Source organism: Limanda limanda, chromosome 16 (genome assembly GCF_963576545.1).
Source record: "Limanda limanda chromosome 16, fLimLim1.1, whole genome shotgun sequence".
NCBI classification, from domain to species: Eukaryota; Metazoa; Chordata; class Actinopteri; order Pleuronectiformes; family Pleuronectidae; genus Limanda; species Limanda limanda.
Window position 1 is genome coordinate 2,696,616 of NC_083651.1, and position 18,771 is coordinate 2,715,386.

General features: G+C 41.5%; 2 protein-coding genes across 4 annotated transcripts in view; one reads left to right on the plus strand and one right to left on the minus strand.

The window, feature by feature from the left end:
- On the minus strand, positions 1-6,648 carry parp9 (poly(ADP-ribose) polymerase family member 9). Of its 3 annotated transcripts, none has more exons than XM_061087953.1 (8): positions 6,515-6,648; positions 3,752-4,741; positions 3,046-3,246; positions 2,514-2,729; positions 2,322-2,382; positions 1,353-1,828; positions 1,096-1,255; positions 1-918 (listed from the first exon to the last, which is right to left on the minus strand). In XM_061087953.1, the coding sequence occupies exons 2-8, from the start codon at positions 4,724-4,726 to the stop codon at positions 650-652; spliced, it is 2,358 nt and encodes a 785-aa protein (XP_060943936.1). In that variant the 5' UTR covers positions 4,727-4,741; positions 6,515-6,648; the 3' UTR covers positions 1-649. The 3 variants fall into 3 exon arrangements, with proteins under 3 accessions (XP_060943936.1, XP_060943935.1, XP_060943934.1); XM_061087952.1 differs by lacking the exon at positions 6,515-6,648 and adding an exon at positions 6,334-6,427; XM_061087951.1 differs by lacking the exon at positions 6,515-6,648 and adding an exon at positions 6,095-6,184.
- The window catches only part of LOC133022028 (uncharacterized), a 27,039-nt gene continuing 14,738 nt past the window's right edge, over positions 6,471-18,771 (plus strand). The window contains exons 1-17 of the mRNA XM_061089044.1: positions 6,471-6,668; positions 6,789-6,904; positions 7,365-7,395; positions 8,269-8,493; positions 9,841-10,062; positions 10,190-12,426; positions 12,833-13,063; positions 13,286-13,504; positions 13,685-13,763; positions 13,930-14,085; positions 14,186-14,248; positions 14,390-14,566; positions 14,764-14,982; positions 15,224-15,838; positions 16,043-16,176; positions 17,797-17,971; positions 18,190-18,469. Of these exons, the coding sequence (XP_060945027.1) occupies positions 6,494-6,668; positions 6,789-6,904; positions 7,365-7,395; positions 8,269-8,493; positions 9,841-10,062; positions 10,190-12,426; positions 12,833-13,063; positions 13,286-13,504; positions 13,685-13,763; positions 13,930-14,085; positions 14,186-14,248; positions 14,390-14,566; positions 14,764-14,982; positions 15,224-15,838; positions 16,043-16,176; positions 17,797-17,971; positions 18,190-18,469 (5,354 nt within the window). The 5' untranslated portion in view covers positions 6,471-6,493. The remainder of the gene's footprint in view (positions 6,669-6,788; positions 6,905-7,364; positions 7,396-8,268; positions 8,494-9,840; positions 10,063-10,189; positions 12,427-12,832; positions 13,064-13,285; positions 13,505-13,684; positions 13,764-13,929; positions 14,086-14,185; positions 14,249-14,389; positions 14,567-14,763; positions 14,983-15,223; positions 15,839-16,042; positions 16,177-17,796; positions 17,972-18,189; positions 18,470-18,771) is intronic.

Genomic DNA, 18,771 nt, shown 5'->3' on the forward strand with positions numbered 1-18,771 from the left:
ATTTTTTTTAATTTTATTTAATTTGAAATCACTGTCAGGCAATACATCATCTCCCCTCAGGGGTCCATCCAAATATTGTTAGTTTCCTTCTGGTGATTTTGAAAGTCACTGCCATTGGTCCGCAAGCATTTTACAATAAGGTTACATTTTGGTTTGTAATAAGAAAACAAAGTACATCCTTACACTTTGATATAACTGTGTTTCTATAATCATAGTCCTATGTATATAATCATTAGTAGGATTTTTGCATATATGTTATAAGTGCTGATTTAAGTACGATATTCCTGCCATGAAACATTGCATCCGTGATTGTTTTAAAGATAACCGTGGTTTATAGTAATATAACTAAAATTCACACAAAAAGACACAAATGTGAAATGAAAAGAATTAAACACTCAAAACTTCTAACTTTCAAGCTGCAGTTAAGCTTCACGATTGACAAACATTCTGTGATTCCTCTGTGATTTTCTCGACTGGTTGTGTTTATATAGTTTCAAAGGCAAATGCAAATTGATTCATTCATATCTCACAGTATTAACATGCATTAAGAGGGAACTTCGGGTTTAGATTAACACGTGACTGATTCTTTAATGTGTAATAGTATCACGGCCCACGTTACACTCTGAGGAATGGGTGGAGAAATGGCTCCTTAGCCCATCGTACAGGTAATGATGTACCTGGGCAGAGCCTGGTAACCACTGAATATGACAGAGAGGTCAGGTCCTCCACTCACACTGTCGAATCTTTGTGGGTGTGTCCCCACATCTGGTAGAATGAGACCTGGTCTGCCAGGGGTGGAGTTTTCTGTCAGCACCTCGGCCTCCACAAGGTACAAGTATCTCTCATTGTGCTCCTTCCACATTTCCAGGGCTTTCTTCACTGTGCCAGCAAAGTAGATACCCTCTCCATAAGCTGGGTCTGTAAACGGACAAACACAAAAAACTGGTTATAATCTATGACCACGTTCAGACCTGGTACTACCGTCTGTCCTGAGAGATCTGACTACAAGTGGTCTGAATGCACTTAAAAACGTTATGAGATTCCCACTCGTTCTCTCTCTTTAAGAATCTGGTTTCATTATCAAATGCTGCATACCTGCAGGTGGTGCGTACTCTGCATGGAATCCAATATGGCTGACCATCTCGCAGAACTGTGAAGGTATAAGCTGATACATTTTTCGCCGAGTGGAACATTGTAGCTGTTGTTTCTTGTTGTCAAACATCTTCCTCAGCGTCGGGTTCTCCACTTTCTCCAACTAGATATACGAAAGATTCCACCTGAGTCAAGCACTGGTGAACAATTAGACATAAGATATGGAGCACTTCCAGCAGAGACAGTTACACATACTGTACCTTCACCATGCACAGCCCCTCCTTCATGAGAACAGATCCTCTTTCTGAGAACGAAAGGTGGTGAATATCAACTGGCGTTCTTTCAAAGGTCACCTCATCGGTGGAGAACGGAAGAATGGCGCGCTCTTCCTTTTTGACAAATTCCTTCTGGATGTTGCAGAGCATGGCCTCCACCTGCAGGGCGGCCACGACAATTTCCTCACATGAATCCCCCTTCACCGTTATGTCTGCATGACCTTTGTCAAAGGACTCCTTGAAGTTGATGGTCTTTTTGGTCGACAGATGGGTCAGCTGCAGATATTCCTCCTCGCCCAAGTAAAGAATGAAGTTGTTGCGGATGGTGACGGTGTCAGAGTATTTGAACAGGCACCAGAGCCATCCATCAGCCTCGAGCATCGACTCAGCACTGCCATGCAGGCTGATCTGTGGAGCGGCAGCGGGTTTGCTGACAGGGAAGTGATCTCTGGGCTCCAATGCTGGTGGAGCAGACACACAGGTAACAATCACTGCCACAGTTCAGGATTAGCTGCTTTTTAAGTGATTGCAGAGATAGGATTAATCAAACATGCATTCCCCACTGTACGAATGATTTTTACATTTGCCGTCCTACACTGGCGTTTCAGGTTTGTACTACAACTCCATAACTGTTACAGAGAACTACAACAGCAACCAAGATTCTATGTATTCCGTTATTTAAACATTTCTTACACAACACATAAATAAGCAGCACTATGCAAATGTCTTATTGCTATAAGTTATTGCAATTAGTTGTGGTGAAGGTTTAGCCTACATTGTAGAGAAACGTGCACATTCTTACAATTAACATCAACATTTTGCAAGAATTATTTAAAGTTACTGCAAATATGGGAAATGCATTTCTTCTTCTATTACATTTAGTACAACACTTAAATACTTGCATTGAAAGGTCACCATTTTCAGCAGTTAATGTTAATAGAAATATGGTGTTACCCTGTGTAAAGCCGGGATCAGGTGCTTTTTGCTGGGAGGATCTCATTGCTGTCTCAAAAGCCTGGAAAGACAAAGTCATTAAGTCGTCTTTCTATCACGATAACTGTCGAGGCGTCTCTATTCAAGCCGCCTGCAGTGGGCACCAGTACACACGGTCATAACATTGTAATATCGGGAAAGCATTAATACAACCTTATATGTGTCTTCTTCTGATGGAAATATGACAAAGTGAACTTCCAAGGTTTGCGGGGACTTCTTGACCAACACCTTCACTGCTTCAATCATGACCTCGGCGACTTGTGTTTTACTGAGGCCGTGGCCTCCGGTGCCGATGGCGGGGAAGGCAATTGACCTGTGATCATGTGAGACTGCGATATAAAGGCATTCCAGGACTGACGAGAAAAGGATCTGTAATTAATGAACAAAGAGACAAATATACAGTACATAAAGATTTTCCTGCTCAGCAGATGATATATTTGTCTGTCACTTCAGCTATTTTTCAATATCATCCCTGCAACGAGCTGCATTTAATGCTACTTAGACGATGTGCTCTCTGGATAAACCAAAGAAAAAGGAACTCTTAAGTTTTTTGCAAGATATTTTTTCCATGTGAAAAGTTTAGTCTAAATTACATAATTTGTACCTTTAGATAAATCAGATAATTAATATTACACATGACGATTTAATATTTTCCTATTTTACTTACATTAGAATCATGACCTACCTCCCGTGCTGTAATGTCAAAAGTGTGAAACACCTCTTTACATTTCAGGGAGTAACCTTTTGTGACCATCACTTTTCCTTTTGGCGTGGCGCTCCTCAGCTCTCTTTGCATTCCATCTCCTGCTTTCTCCAATAAAGCTATGGAGACGTCACCGTAGCTCAAGTTTCTGTCTGATGATGCGGTGTTTACGATGACGTCCGTCTGAGGGAATCCAAAAACAAGATTAAACAAGGTGAAATACAGAAACTCATGCTCCCATACCTGCTGCCACCGCTGCAGTTCCTGGATCCAAATCCCCAAAATGTAACAGTTTCTTCCTTGGGTCATACCCCACCCCTCCAAACAATTTCATGGAAATCCATTTTGTAGTTTTGGCATAATCCCACTTACAAACACAGATGAGAAAAAAACCTCCTTGGCCGAGGTTAACAGTTAATCCCATTTTTACTGTAAATTAGAGCAAAACCGAGCAAGAATTTGTAAATATTTCACATTACACCTATTATTTTCTTGTCTCTCGGCTGCATGTGTCACACAACTTTTCTGGTCTTATCATCGGGGAATTATCATATTTGGAGAATCCTTGTACCCCTTATAATGTTGAACTACAAATAATCAATGTTTAGAAAAAGCCTTCTAATTGCAGTGCATAAAATAAGTACATAATAGGTTTAATAAACAATCAAGACAGATGTCAGATTCATACCTCCTGCTCCTCAATTCGACCCCTCTTCAGTATCAGTTGGATATTTCCAAACTGGACTGTATGAGAGGAGCTTTTGGGCGCTCCTGCCCCCTTTCCTGCTCCTGCTCCCTTTCCTGCTCCTGCTCCTGCTCCCTTTCCTGCTCCTGCTCCCTTTCCTGCTCCTGCTCCTGCTCCCTTTCCTGCTCCTGCTCCTGCTCCCTTTCTGTTTAGGCTGTTCGTTTTCTGGGAAAGTTGCTCACGACAGGCCCTTTCCATTTCCTTTACCGAAGGGTCGTCGTAGTTCACAAGGAGGATCTCATCAGGACGATATTGTGCAGAGGAATGGTCATAGTAATCTATCACAGTTGACACTATGGTGTCCGCACAGAGTGGCCGGGGGAAGTTGAACAGTCCCGAGCTTATAGCAGGAATGGCGACAGACTTCAGGTTGTGTTCTTTAACTCTGTCCAGAATGCTCCTGATGGCCTTCTGCAACAGCAGTTTAGCCTGTGAAATCTCATACCCTGATGGGTATGCTGGTAAGGAAGGGCCCACAGCATGAATTATCTTCTTACATGGTAGGAGGCCAGCAGAACAGACAATTGCATCTCCTGTGTTCAGTTCCCCGTTCCATCTGATGTAATCGTTGCTGTCCTGTTGGATCTGCGGACCCCCCTTGTTGGACAGAGCTTGAGCGAGGCCGCCCCAGTGTTGAAGCTTGACGTTGGCAGCATTCACGACGGCATCCACGCCGAAATTTGTAAGATCGGCCTTCCACACAGATAACTTGATGCCTGCACTCAGCATGCCGTCAAACCTCTTCTCCGTAACACCAGTTTTCTGCTGCACATGGGTCGGAACACTTTCGGAATCCATCCCCTCAATGATGGCCGTGCATCTGAATTTGCTGTGGAGGATGTCGACCAGGGCCGGTCCACAGTGCCTCACAATGTCAACAGAAGGCCCTAGAAGAGGGAAAATCTTATTACCGGCCATGGCTCCTGAATAGATCTAAGAAAAAAGGAAATAGGTGTGAGTACATCATACAATGACATCACTGTCTGCCTTATATATTTGACACTCTGTGTTGTCACCCTTATTTCGATCATCTCTAGTTATCGTCCTATCACTATACTCATACTTATACTACCCATAATATTCTGTTTGTAGTGGCAGGTGCAAATTGTTTACATATCTCTATATTTATTTATGTTGTTGCATTATCACTGAGGTGTCAGGTCGGAATCATCCTTCTGTGCACTAAATACCTTTGAATTGTAACCTACTGGCAGTGCTAGGATGCAGCAGAGTACATTTACTTCATTACTTTAATCAAGTACATTTTTCATGTATCTATTCTGTACACTTTTACTCAAATAGGAAGTTTGATGTACTTTGAGTACATTATGTCTATTTCTTTGTACTTTAAGGAGTCAGTAAGTAGGGCTGCTGAGAGGGCTGCAGCACATCCTACTGGCAATGGACTGTAACTGCAAGGCAAAATTATCCAAACATCAAGAAAAAAATGTATTTCTCAATTTCCCTTTCTGGAGTAACATTTTGAGAACAACATGTCTATTTTATTTTATATTTAATGTTATTATCCTTCTTGAATTAAATTTTTGGAACATACAATGTATATTCTGTAGCCTCTGATGCACAAATGTAGAATTTGTCATAGATGTGTAGACAATAGACACAAACAGAAAGGGTTGTGGATTTTAGTGGTGAGAAATAGTGGGTTAGACAAAGACTATTTGGTTATTTTATTTTACTTTTCTTCCCTCACATATAGATTAAATCTAGTGTCAGGGAGTCCTGCTCATAATTAGCATGAATTAATTTGACCGACAAGCACTTTTTAGGCCTTTTTCTAGTGTAAACTGCTGTGAAACAATGCTGCACAAAGTTGAAATGATACAAAAACCATATATATTGTGCTGCATTCACTATTATGTAATCATATAGGCTTTGTCTCAACCCCCCACCCAACTCTGACCATCTTCCACAACAACTGACTTTTACTTAAATGTACTATTTGGTATTTCCTCAACCGGGTGACCCAATTGCAACCCCAAACAATTGCAGTTTACCATCACTCCATTAGAGGGAGACAGAGATCTGTTTTTTTTTCTTGTTTCAGGGTACATGAAAGTTACTTACTTTAAAAAAAAAAAGGAAACAAGAAACAAAGTTAATAAAGTATCCCGGTGTGTGGGGGGTGGTTTAAAGTTAAAATACGACCTAATATTCTTACTGTTGTCTCCCTGCTGTCCACACTCATCCTCTGTTGCACACTGGCAGCGTTTAGACCATAGGATTGAGACACGTTGAAGTTGGTTAAAGTTAAACAACTTAACTCACTGGTTTACATTCAACGGTGCGTCGTGGTCTCCGTCTTTCTACGTTTCTACCGAGGACGTTTCTACGCGAACTCATCCGCCATCTTGTCTCACCTCGACCTGTTTGTCCCGACGCTGCGGACCAGACTATACTAACCACACACCTGTCCGGTGGTATTTTAATGTCGACGTTAATAAAGATGGAAGCTTACGGAGTGAAAGACAGAGTATTTGGGCTGAGAGCAAAACACACACACTCACCTGCTTGGTGCTGGAAGGTTCCGAGGAGGACGAGGCAGAAAGCGAAAGTAAAAAGAGAACTCGCCCCAGTGGGAGTGGGGGGGAATCCAGCTGCGTTTACTAAGAAACTAAACTGAAAGTACACTGGGAGGCAGCGGCAGAACCAGTCCGGACAGCAGACATGTCAGACGTGTATTCTTACCCGCTGCTCGTCGAGCTGGAGGAAAACAACTTCCCCAAAATCCAGATGAAGCTGCTGAAGTACTTCAACAGCAAGAAGTCCGGCGGCGGAGACTGCGAGGTGGACTACGAGAGAGACAGCAGGACGGCGGTGCTGCGGTTCCGCACCGAGCAAGGTGGGCTCCGTCTAAGGCCTGGACTCAAACTAGAGATTATTAAAGTGATCTGACCTCCTCCGTCATTAACAATGAGTCCTTCTTCCTCCTCTTCCTCCTCTTCTTCTTCTTCACTCACAGACCAGAAAAATGTGCTGGGGAAAGAGTCGCACCAGATCCAGTTGGGCTCAGCTGTTCTGAAGATGAAAGTTCGGTTCCCTCCAGATGAGAAGACTGCAGCAGTACCAGCACCACAGGTAAGTGAGGTGCAATAAAAATGTCAGGTGTCCTGTGTGTGCATCCTGGAGAAAGTGGTGTGAAAGTACTACTGCAGGCCTATCGAGGGAAAAATGTTTTGAGAAGTGCCGTATAAATAAAGATTTACCTCCTACTGTGGTTATGCAATGCCTAGTATATCAATATACTGTACATTGAGCTTTATACCCAGGCTTATCTGAGAGCACATGGGAGTCATAACTCAATACCTTGCTGGACGCTGTGTTCTTTGCTCATTTCACTTCCTGCTGTTTGGAAGCTATAATTAAACAAGGGGCACGCCTTTCTGTGATATTAACTTGACCCAGTTGATAATCGAATTAATGTGTAACTTGTCTGATTGGATTTAGGGCGCTTTATGAGGTGAAACTGGTTACACATGAAGATAAATAAAAACACAGTTGTGACTTAAATCCTTTTTTTGTGTACTGTCAAAAACAGGAAGTTCCATCGGATAACGTCAACAAGACATGTAAGTCAGACCAATATGTTTCTTACTGTGTGACTTTTTTTGTTTGTTTGTTACAGATAAATGTCAGACTTGCAGTGTCAAACCACACATACAGTTAGTTTCACTCTCTCCTTTTTCTTTTGCTGTATCCTGTTTGGGTTGATATTCAGGCTTCATATGAACCTTAATTACATGAATCTAAATAAGCACAGCCCTTTAGTGTTGAAATTGTTTGAAACTGTGATTCATCAGAAAGGAATGTTGATTGATGCAGCTCAGATTATGTAACAGACAGCTGCTGATTTCCTGTAAATCATCTGCCTTCACTGTAAAAGGGATCCATGGGCAGAAATGGAATATAACATAATCCTGGTGTGTGTTCTCTTGGGTTTTTCTAAATTGTATGAATTGTTGTTTTCTTTAGCCTAGAATGGGCCCTTTATATTGAATTACTTTATATTTTCGGGAGTGGGTCCTCTCTACAGAGGCCGCCACATTTTTTACAGTAACCCAGACTGGAAACAATAAAGGTGATGACGTTTTTTAACTTTTGACAGACACAAAAATGAAAAAACAAAATAAAAACAAATTCGGTGATAAGAGCTGACAAAGGTGAAGAGGTGCTGCACCTCTCACCTTAATAATGCAAATTTATTGTCGCTTTGAATATTTCTGTGCAAAAAACCTCCTGTTGAGTTGTGCATGTGTGAACGTGAGACACTGGGTAAACTCTCTAGATTTTATCCCAGGGTTATGTCGGAAAAAGGCTTATGAACTAACACCCAGAATAAGCTTGACCACAAATTAGACATTTCATACATTTCTTGTGTTACTTTATTATCTTACTTCATTAAGAAATGTGTGTTCAATCACTTAATCTTCATCATCTCACAGCTGAAGTTCAGGCGGAGGCCAAAGGCAGAGACGATGTAGCAGCAGAGGAAACGCTGTGCTCCACCTCGGCTGTTTTAGGGAATGTTCCTGAGGACATGGGCCAGGAGCTTTTGGAGATGCTGGTGGAGAACATTATAAAGGGATCAAAATCCCCAACTGCCCTGTTCACGTTGGAAATCATTCATGGCATCTCCTCCGTTGTGGTTACTTTCGAGAGTGGAAAAGGTATTTGCTTACTGTGTGTGTGTTGTGCGTGTGTAACTTGTACAGAGGTTGCCTTTCAATTGACTGCATTGGTATCATCTTCAGCATATCTCTGCTGATTTATAGTTATTATAATAATGCTCAAAAAGAAAAATATCAAGTAAATTTATGGGAAATATTTACGGCACAACACAGGGAGACAACACCAAGCTGAACTACACCATAAATTAGATCGTGCGGATACTAAGAAATAACTTTTCTGTGACCACTAACAAACATCCTCACCATCCTAACCATGAAGAGTTACATACTATTGCCAACAAAAACAAATGCATGATGTCCTGTATATGCCAAATTCTACTTTATTAATCAACTGCACACTTACATTATAACCTGAAAAACGTATCTTTAAATAACCAATTCATATAAAATTGTCCAAATTGAGTTTTTTTATTTACTCTTTTAAGGTAATATTAAAAAAAATGTTTATCTCAAAACATGTGTTGTAGGAACCCGCAGCTTTTCCTTGGCAGAGTTATTGGTGCCATTTTATGAAAGGTATATTAGGGCCGCATTGAATAAAAAAAGGTTTTGAGAATATGTTGTTTAAAAAAGTGATATAACAAGATTTAAGGCGTAATTTAATGAGAAAAAATGCATTGTCATAATATTATGAGGAGAGAGCCATTATACTACATTATACAACAAATTACTTTTTGGTAACAAGCAGCAAGGAGAACCCGTGCTCCCCGAGTTTTACTCCCTCTGGATCCAAAATATTTAACCAATCTCATTGTTTATTTAGAAATGACCTCCCAACTTACTCAGACATTTTGCGTTGACACTCAAAACACTTCTGGAGAATGTTGGGAGGATCTCAAGAATTGCGCTTATGGCGGAAAGCAGCTTCTGAAATCCCAGTGAATATCACACAGTTGTAACCAACGATTTACAGTCAACCACTATCAAACATTTTCTACTCCACAAGAGGCAATTTCCTCCAAGCGTGTATGGTTCTTTCTCTGATAGACAGTTTCTTACACCACCTTTTAGAGCCCTGATATTACCACGACAATGTGGTGCTCATGTGCCGAAATATCAAGTAACATGAAACCTATACTAATGTATAACTTAATAAGATACGGCACATTCCTCATTTTAACACAGACAACATGATGATCATTTTATCCCCCTGTAAAATGATTCGTAGCCTAAAATTATAACTTAATTCTCATTATATTATGACTTTGTTGTAGTTAAAATGACAACTTTTCTCATCTTACTATGACTTAATTCTCGTTAAATTTAAATTCCTTTCTCATCATAGCACTACATTATTCTGCCTGACTTTTTATCACTATCCCACAGAAAGCACCAACTTTGTGGCAAGATGCCCTCAAAACAGGATCTTCACAAGCAAGGGATTGTCAGTCCGGCCTCTTGAACTCACTAAGCAAGTTGCAGTCGAAGACACCCTAAAGCTCGAGAAAGAATACCTCAACCTGTATTTTGAGAATGCAGGTGAGGATGTGGAAAGTGTTCTGCTTAATGAAGGGGAACAGTTTATCGTCACCTTCAAAGACAGTCAAGGTAACACAGTTATAGTACACGTTGAATAATACTTTGTCTGTATAAATGCAGCACAATGATAATCAGAGATTACCACCTTTATTTAAATTCTGGACGATTCAACAGTTAATATGTTTTTTTTCTATAGCTGTTCAGAAAGTCGTGAAGAAGAAGCATCACATCCAACAGGAAGAGTTCAGAGTTTATCCTTTCTATTCATCTTTGGGAGCAGCCCTCTATGGCAAAGACAGGCCCTGCTTAAATCTCCCCGCTGCCATATCTGAACCCACTGACAATGCTGTGTGGAGATACCTAAATGAGCATAAATCAGCATTAGAGACCATTCACAGTGACTTAGCTAAAAACTTCTGTAGTGTAAAACACGAAGGATCTGCTGTGATCCTGAGACCCGTACCTTCAATTCTTGGCCAAAAAGATGCCAAAGCCATCATTAAAGAGTGGAAGAGTACCGTGGGGTTAGCCTTTGCACAAGCTATGTCTAAATTCAAATCCCTGAAGTTTCAGCCGGATTCAGAGGTATTGGAAGAGTGTGTGGAGAATATCGGACAAATGCTACAGAACAAGGATGTGACTTTAGTGCATGATAAAGCCAGGGGCGTCTTGTCAGTGGTTGGCTTTGTGGATGAGGTCAATAAAATGGAGCAAAGTCTTCGTAAAACCATCAACAAAATTGAGGGAAGGGTGCAGAGGGAGAAAGCGACGAAGACCGATGTCATCAAAGTGTCACCATCAATATTCCAATTACTGCGTCAAGATGGTCTTCTGGACAAATTGCAACGTTTATACCCAGATCTTAAAATGTCATTCCCAGAAGACAGTCCAGATTTGATTGTAACTGGTTTAAGAGATGAGATTTTGGAAGCAGACAAAGTGATTCGTGAAGCAAAATATTCATTAAAACGAATGAAATTAGAAATGGAGAAATCTGTGCTTGACTGGCTGATGTTGGAAGAGCAAGATGAGCTTACAAAGGCCATGCTGATATCTGACGGAATAAGTGCAGCATTTGAGATCAGTGAACAGAGAGTGGAGCTCCTTGCTTTTTCTGACAGAGATCTGTCCAAAGCTGAAGATCATTTGAGAAAGCTTTTGATGTCTCAGAACATCGGTGTAGAAGATAGCAGTGTCCTGGAGACTCCGGCGTGGCAGGATCTGGTCAGACAATTACAAGATGCCAACAGCAAGTCATGCAGGAGACTCCAGATCCTCTGCACTGGTAAACAAGTTGTTGTGAGTGGCCACAAGAGTGATGTCACGAGAGTCAGCGATGAGCTTGAATACTTCTTAACGCAGAATGCCAAAGTTGAAGAAAGTGTTGATGTCAAGTCCAATACCATCATTGAGTACATTAAAAAATGCAAAACATCTTTTATGGACCAATTCAAAGACAAAGTGACGGTGTCTTTCAGAAACGAGGCCATCTGTCTCAATGGCTCCAGAGTTGATGTCACACATTGCAAGACCTTAGTTGAAAACTTGGTCCAGTCTTTGAGCTTTGAAAGTGTAAACATCACCAAACCTGGGGTGAAGAAGTTCTTCCAGGATAAAGAAACTATGTACGTGACCTCATTGTTAACCGACACTGGCTGCTTGGTCCAACTAGTTGATGAGACAGGTGGTGGGCAGAATGATTTGGCCCAAAGCCCGGGTCCAAAACCAGTATATCAGTTTCAGACATCTGATGGTGTAGAAATAGCTGTTTGCAAGGCAGATCTGTGCAGTTACCCAGTGGACGCAGTTGTCAATTCTTCTAATCAGCAGCTGCAACACAACGGGGGTCTTGGCGCAGCACTGTTGAATGCTGCTGGACCTCAGTTGCAGGTTGAATGCGACAAAATAATTAACCTGAGAGGGCCGCTCAAGCCTGGAGACTGTGTCATTACTGATGCTGGAGGACGGCTTCGTTGCAAAAGAATTATCCATGCATTTGGACCCGTCTTTGATCCATCTGCACACAATAAGTCTCAGGCACAGTTGAAAAGAGCTGTTAAAGGAAGCCTGGATCTTGCTGAAAGGCATGGCTGCATCACTGTGGCTCTGCCCACCATCAGCAGAACCCAGGGCTTTCGTCTTGATTTGTGTGCGCTGACCATCATCAAGGCAGTGAAGGAACACTGTGATGAGAAGTATAATGACACCACACTGAAGGAGATCCATTTGGTGAACAATGACGACGCTGCTGTTCAGGCTATGGAGAGAGCTGTCAAAAGCGAATTTGGAAATGGTGGAGTCACTCTTCAAGCTGCGTCTCCACGTCTGACGCAGGCTAGATCTACCCAATCTGACCCAAACTGCTTGGGTCAAGTGACAACCATAGAGGGCTTGAATATCACTCTTACTCAAGGAAACATCGAGGATGCCACGGTAAATAGAATTTAAAAATGTTTATAGTTAAACATGCTGACATAGTGTGATGACAAAATACTAGAATAGAAATAAAGCTAGGGTTGGTAAGCGTGAAAAAAGCTAGCAAGAGCAGACTCCTTTTGAGAAATATGCAACCAATATACCAAAATTCGTGATAGACCGGTACATCATCTATGTATGTTTACTACAGTTCCTCAAGAGCCACAGACACTTGTGACATCATGCTTTTCTGATTGTCACATGGCTCAGGATGTGAAGAAGATTTCCACAAATACGATAACAAGTTTTTCAACAACCTACCAACCCTACCTTTAAATACTGACTGATTGCTCAGACTAACTCCCAGACTTTTGGGCTTATAAGGATGTTAAAGGAAAAACTGATAACATTCTGTTTTTCTTAGACTGAGGTGATTGTGAACACTACGTCTGAAGATCTTGAACTGAAAAAAGGAGCAGTTTCAAATGCAATACTGCTAGCGGCCGGACCCAAACTTCAGCAGTTGATAAATGCCCAGGAGGCCAGAGGAAGTTTTGGTGAGGTCATTGTGACGGACGGCTGCCGACTGAAGAGCAAGAAAGTCTATCATGCAATTGCACCTCAATGGGGCAAGGGACAAGGCGGAACTGAAAGGGTAACATGCTCTATCATCTGAGTCTGTTCAATACTGTATCATATGGAACATGCCTCAGATCTACCACTTTTCCTGCTTTTCTTTTGCTAAATGTGATTATACTATATTATACTTATTATTATATCTAAAATTGCATTGGATAGTAAGTGTATGCACTGCAGCAGTGTAAACTTTCAGTATGTGGTACCTAGATTTTAAAAGCATCAATGCTTTGCCTCACAGATCTTGAGTGCCATTTTCAAGGATTGCTTGGACAAGGCAGAGGACACTGGCCTGACCTCCATTGCTTTACCTGCTGTCGGCACTGGAAACCTTGGTTTCCCAAGAGACCTTGTCGCCTCTTCGATGTTGAGTGAAATCTCAGCGTTTAGCATGAAAAAACCTAAGCAACTGAAGGAGGTTGTCATTGTTCTTTATCCAGGCGATGCAAAGACTATCCAGGTAAGGAAACAGAAGAAGCTTTGGAGTAGTTTTGTGTTATTTACCCATGGAAATTAACTTACTGACAAATCAGTGATGGTCAATTATGTCCATGTTCATGAACATCTGCTCTCGTAATGTTTTGGTGATGTATTGGTAATATTTGTGAGTGTTAAGTAGAAGTTCTGATTCTGTCTTTAGGCCTTTAGGGATGGATTTGACAAGGAGTTTCCCAGTTCCTCAGGTGGTCCAGCACCCACAGGTTCCCCACAAAACACCGGTAGGCAAACATCTTTTCAACATATTTTTGTGCAGTAAATATGCAATGCTTTTAGAAATGTAAGTAATCTGTAAAATGATTTAATAAAAAATTGCAGAGTGGCTCAGTTATTCTCAAATGTATTTTTATTGATTATTTGGTTGATTAGTTGTTGATTTCTTTCCAGTGCAACAAGGTCCCTTCTCAAACGTTATCTCGAGCACAGGAATGCATGAGACAAAAATGGGCGGCGTCACCATTCAGGTGGTCTCAGGAGACATAACCAAGGAGACCAGTGAGGTCATTGTCAACTCCTCCAATGACAGCTTTTCTCTCAAGTCAGGTAAATGACAGCGAGAAGAGGAATGTTTCAACTATGCAGAACAATTACAATTTAAGTTGTATCCATAGACGCTATTATTTTGTGTCTTTCCCTCTACTAGGAGTATCCAAGGCTATTCTAGAAGCAGCTGGTCAGGCTGTTATAGGAGAGTGCAAACTCCTTGGTAATGAAACATTTACATAATAAAACTGTTATGACACTGTAACCCTGACTTGCCACAGTTATTCTTGCTTAGCTCTGGGCATCGAATAATTTGTTATTTTAAGTTTAAATACTAATACAAATCCATTGTCTTCACCCTTAGGTGCCCTGCCCAACCAGGACATGATAATGACCAGTCAAGGTAACCTAAGTTGTAAGAAAATCCTCCACGTGATCGGACAGACCGACCCAGGAAAAATCAGAGCGGTTGTTAAAAGTGCACTTGAGATGTGTGTGAAAAACGGCTACGCCTCTGTCTCATTACCTGCCATTGGCACAGGTGAGTCTGGAGTATATTATATGGAAAGTCTGAGTTTTAAATCAACTTGCAGATGATTTTATTGAATGTTTGTGTTTACACATGAATTCTATTGATTCATAGAGAATGAACACAGTCATGGTTCTTCAGTGTGTGTTTTTACAAGTGATGATTCCTGCACTGCCTTGTGCAACTTGCATTATGCTCTACTCTCTCAGGTCAAGGCAATGTGCAGGTAAGGCAGGTGGCAGATGCCATGTTTGACGCGGTGATCGATGTGTTGAGCAAAAACACTCATGGCTCCCTGAAGACTATTCGGATTGTTATTTTCCAAGCACCGATGCTGAACGAGTTCCAGAGCAGTATGCAACAAAGAGCACAAAGCGCTGCCAGTAAATCCAGTGATAAGGATGGTGGGTGGTGGAAAAGATTCACATGTAAGTACAGCACAGGGCTGTCACTTTTTCTCAATATCAAATGCTTCTGCATAATTTGAAATCGAACAGGTTATTACAGTTTGAATATGAACCGCATGTTCAAATAAATGGCAGAATTTCAAATAGAAAGTGACAGCCCTAGTACAGAGAAGAGAAGAATTTTTGTGTTCATGTTCCTCTAATCCATAGTCTGGTTTGAATGTGAGATGAATAATGTAGCGCTTGGAATTTGTTCTCACAGCATTCCTTGTGGGTGGAACTGCTGACAAGCCCCGTAAAGAAGAAAACTTTGTCATCAAGCCAGTGGCCTGCGACCCGGCTTGCTTCCACATCTGCGGAGACACACAGGCTAAAGTGGCCTCGGCCAAGCAGTGGATAAATAATCTGATAACCAAAGATCAAAGCACGAACACCATTAAAGACACCGCCATCCTCAGCTTTTCCGATGCAGACCACCAGCAGATTATTAACATCCAGAAGGCCGTGGGCGTGAGCATCATGATCGAAGGAAAGAAGGATCAAGTCGAATTAACCATTGAGGGATTCGACAATGGCGTACTTAAAGCCACCGCAGAGATTTATACAATGATGAAAAAGGTGAAGGATGAGGAGGAGCTGAAGAGATACATGGACATAGTAAGCAAAGTTGCAGACTGGCAGTACCAACAGCAAGGGCTCCACTATCAAAGCTTTGATCAAAAAACAAACGTCCACCTAGAGCAAGCAATGCAACAGAAGTTGAAAGATGTAAAAGTCAATATCCAAGGTCAAGACTTCACCGTCAATCTGCCAAACGGACCGGCCACCAACAAAAAGGGAGACGCATTGCAGATAAGGAGAATTGACAAACTCAAAGGTATTTGACTGATTGATGAGAGTTCTGTCTAAAAGAGATAATAAAGCAGTAGTAACTGGTAAAAAGTTCCAATATGAAGCTAGAATAATGTCCATACACACTAGATTCAAACCTTATATTACCGCAAATGATTTCCCTGTTTTAGCACGATTTCACTTTTTGACCTCTCAGTCTTTTTAAGCCAAAAATGTATTTTGTCTCCAGATGCAGGACCTGCGCACTGGGATGCTATGCCTCCCAACACTACGTGTGTGGCTGTCCCCATCCATGCTGGAACACCAGAGCACACTGAAGTCCTGAATCTGTTCCAGGCCTCGTGCAAACAAACAGTCATCAAGGTAGTCCTCATTTAAAATGCAAAGTATATAAAACATCAAGCTTTAAGGACGATTTATAGTCGGATGTTACGCAGGCACGCAAGACACACAACGTGCCCCTTGCGTGCCCCCTCTTGCGGCTTGCGTGCGTCCGCCAATTTTTCTAACTATACGACAAAACGACGCGAGCCTCACGCAGCCCGCAAGGCTTTGATTGGTCTGCTTACTACATCCTGTCCGGAGTCTAGTTTCCGGTTTCATGCCCCCATAACCCGTCACTGACTGGCGGATTACTCCGCCAGAAAAAGGCTATGAGGAGCCGCAGTGGCGATGTAAATAGATAGTCGACAAAGAAGAAGAAGACGTCTCTTCTTTGTGTGTCTTCGACAAAACACGTTACTCCGCCTAGTGTTCTGGCGGGGAACTATAAACCAAAACGGGTCGGTCAATGCAACTGCATGGCCAGCAACAGTTGCAGTCGCAGTATTATAAATCGGCCTTCAGCGACACTGCTTTGTTACTAGAGCAGAAAGTTTTGTTCTGAAGATGTTTTCCTTCCTGATACCAATTTGATTCCTGTGCATTTTAAAAAATAACAACATATAGAACGTTTTAATAGTTGTATGCTACTAACCCTGTATGGAAGTGATGAATGCTATCATTCAAAACCCATTGAAAAACAAATACATGCAGAGAGTGAATGTCAGAACTTCTTTGATTATGCTCCTGGAAATAACTTCTTCTTTGCTGTCTTCAAAAGTGTACTTGTCAGGGGCAAAAAAAGATTCACATGTATAAAACCGTGCACACGCACACATGAACATGTGCACTTTATAAATCACAGTCCACCTGGAAACGTGGATGCGTAAATATTAAACAGTGTTAATCCCATCACACAGACCTGTCAGCTAATAAACCAGAGTGGTGAGTACTTGGTTTCTATTGGGATGGTTCGGTTCCGTCGGGTCAGTCTGTGTGATACTGGACTCCGTTGAACTCGAAGATCATAAGATCAAAGATCTATAGAATCTACATCAGCTGATTAGTCATGATTACTCATGATCATGGAACAGGAAATCGCTGAACACTTGTTTCCTCCTCATCCTTCCATCTAAACACTTCTTTATCAGTGCCAGTGCATCCATCACACAGCATTACTTACGAGTGTCACCGCAGTATTAATATATTTAGAGCAATCAGACAGATAACTTCACAGATCATTAGGATCCTAACCTCCAATCTGGGATATTATTTGGAAATGGATGGCGCAGTCATGTTCACTGCAGCGGTTTAACACACACACACACAGGATGAAAACTAAAGCCGTACTTGACGATACACGCACAGTGTTACAAGATATTATTAAAAACTATTAATGACTCGGCTTTGCAACTCGTCCTTTGTTACTAGTTGTCATAACTTTTTCAATTGAAGGTTCCTAAGGAACGGTTATGACATGCAAGCACAAATAACGCTGTTGGTTTTAATGGTAATGATGAAGTGGATCAATAATCTGGCTTCAAATCACCACCTCACGTCGGCAAGTCCCTTCGCCCCAAACAGTTCCATACGCATGGGTCAGAGTTACTTCAAAAAAGTGCTATCTGATTGTCACAAATGTACTTTTCCCTCCTTTTTTAGATTGAGAGGATCCAGAACCCTATGTTGTGGAAGAGCATACAGATCAAGAAGCGTGACATTGAGCAGCGAAACGGTCATGCAAACAACGAGAGGCGTCTGTTCCACGGCACCACTGAGACCTTAGTGAACACGATTAATGAAAATGGCTTCAACAGGGTTTACGCAGGAAAGAACGGTGAGAAGTTTATGATGAAAGTATGTGAAAAAGTTTCACTAGACTCTTCCTTTACTTAATTGCTAAACTGAAACTGTTAAAAAACATTAATATTTATTTTATTTCATTGAATATTCTTAACGTTTTCAGTTATTTCTTCATTTTAACTTCAGCGAATGGAAGATAGATGCTCACAGATAAATTAAGACAAAACATTTTTGCTGCTGTTTCATTTTCAGCTGCTTATTATGGCAACGGCACGTACTTTGCTGTCAGGGCCGACTACTCTGCCCACGACACATACTCCAAGCCGAATCCGAAAGGGGAGAAGTGCATGTACCTCTGCCAAGTGCTGACCGGGGAGTACGCGCTTGGACAACAAGGCATGATCGAACCGCCAGTCAAGAGCAACAAGGCCCCTCAGTTGTACGACAGTGTCGTGGACCGCATGGCTAATCCCAACATGTTCATCATCTTCCATGACGTCCAGGCTTATCCTGAATATTTGATCACATTCAAGTAATGCCACGATGTTCTGACATAACAAAGACCGAATGCCTCCACATTTCATACTGTGTTAAAATCACTTTAAAAGTCTTTGTTTCAAATCAGCTGAATAATCTTTATTTTCCCATCTACTTATTTGTATTGGTATTTGGTTAAAGAAGGTATTTAGTAATCAAGTAATGATCACAAGAGTCAGGAATCAGAGCCACATAGTGCCTTGAAAATGAACCATATATTAATCACATAACACTGTCAAGAAAGGCGAATGATTGCTCACAGATTTTAGTTTTTTGTATAATCAAACCGATAATTGA

Bases quoted from the DNA above. Each gene is read 5' to 3' on its own strand.
- parp9 (XM_061087951.1), bottom strand. From the start codon at position 6,169: ATGAGTTCGCGTAGAAACGTCCTCGGTAGAAACGTAGAAAGACGGAGA. The intron at 4,742-6,094 runs GTGAGTTAAGTT...CTTTTTTCTTAG, and splicing joins GCACCGTTGAATGTAAACCA to ATCTATTCAGGAGCCATGGC. The intron at 1,256-1,352 runs GTACAGTATGTG...TCGTATATCTAG, and splicing joins AGGGGCTGTGCATGGTGAAG to TTGGAGAAAGTGGAGAACCC.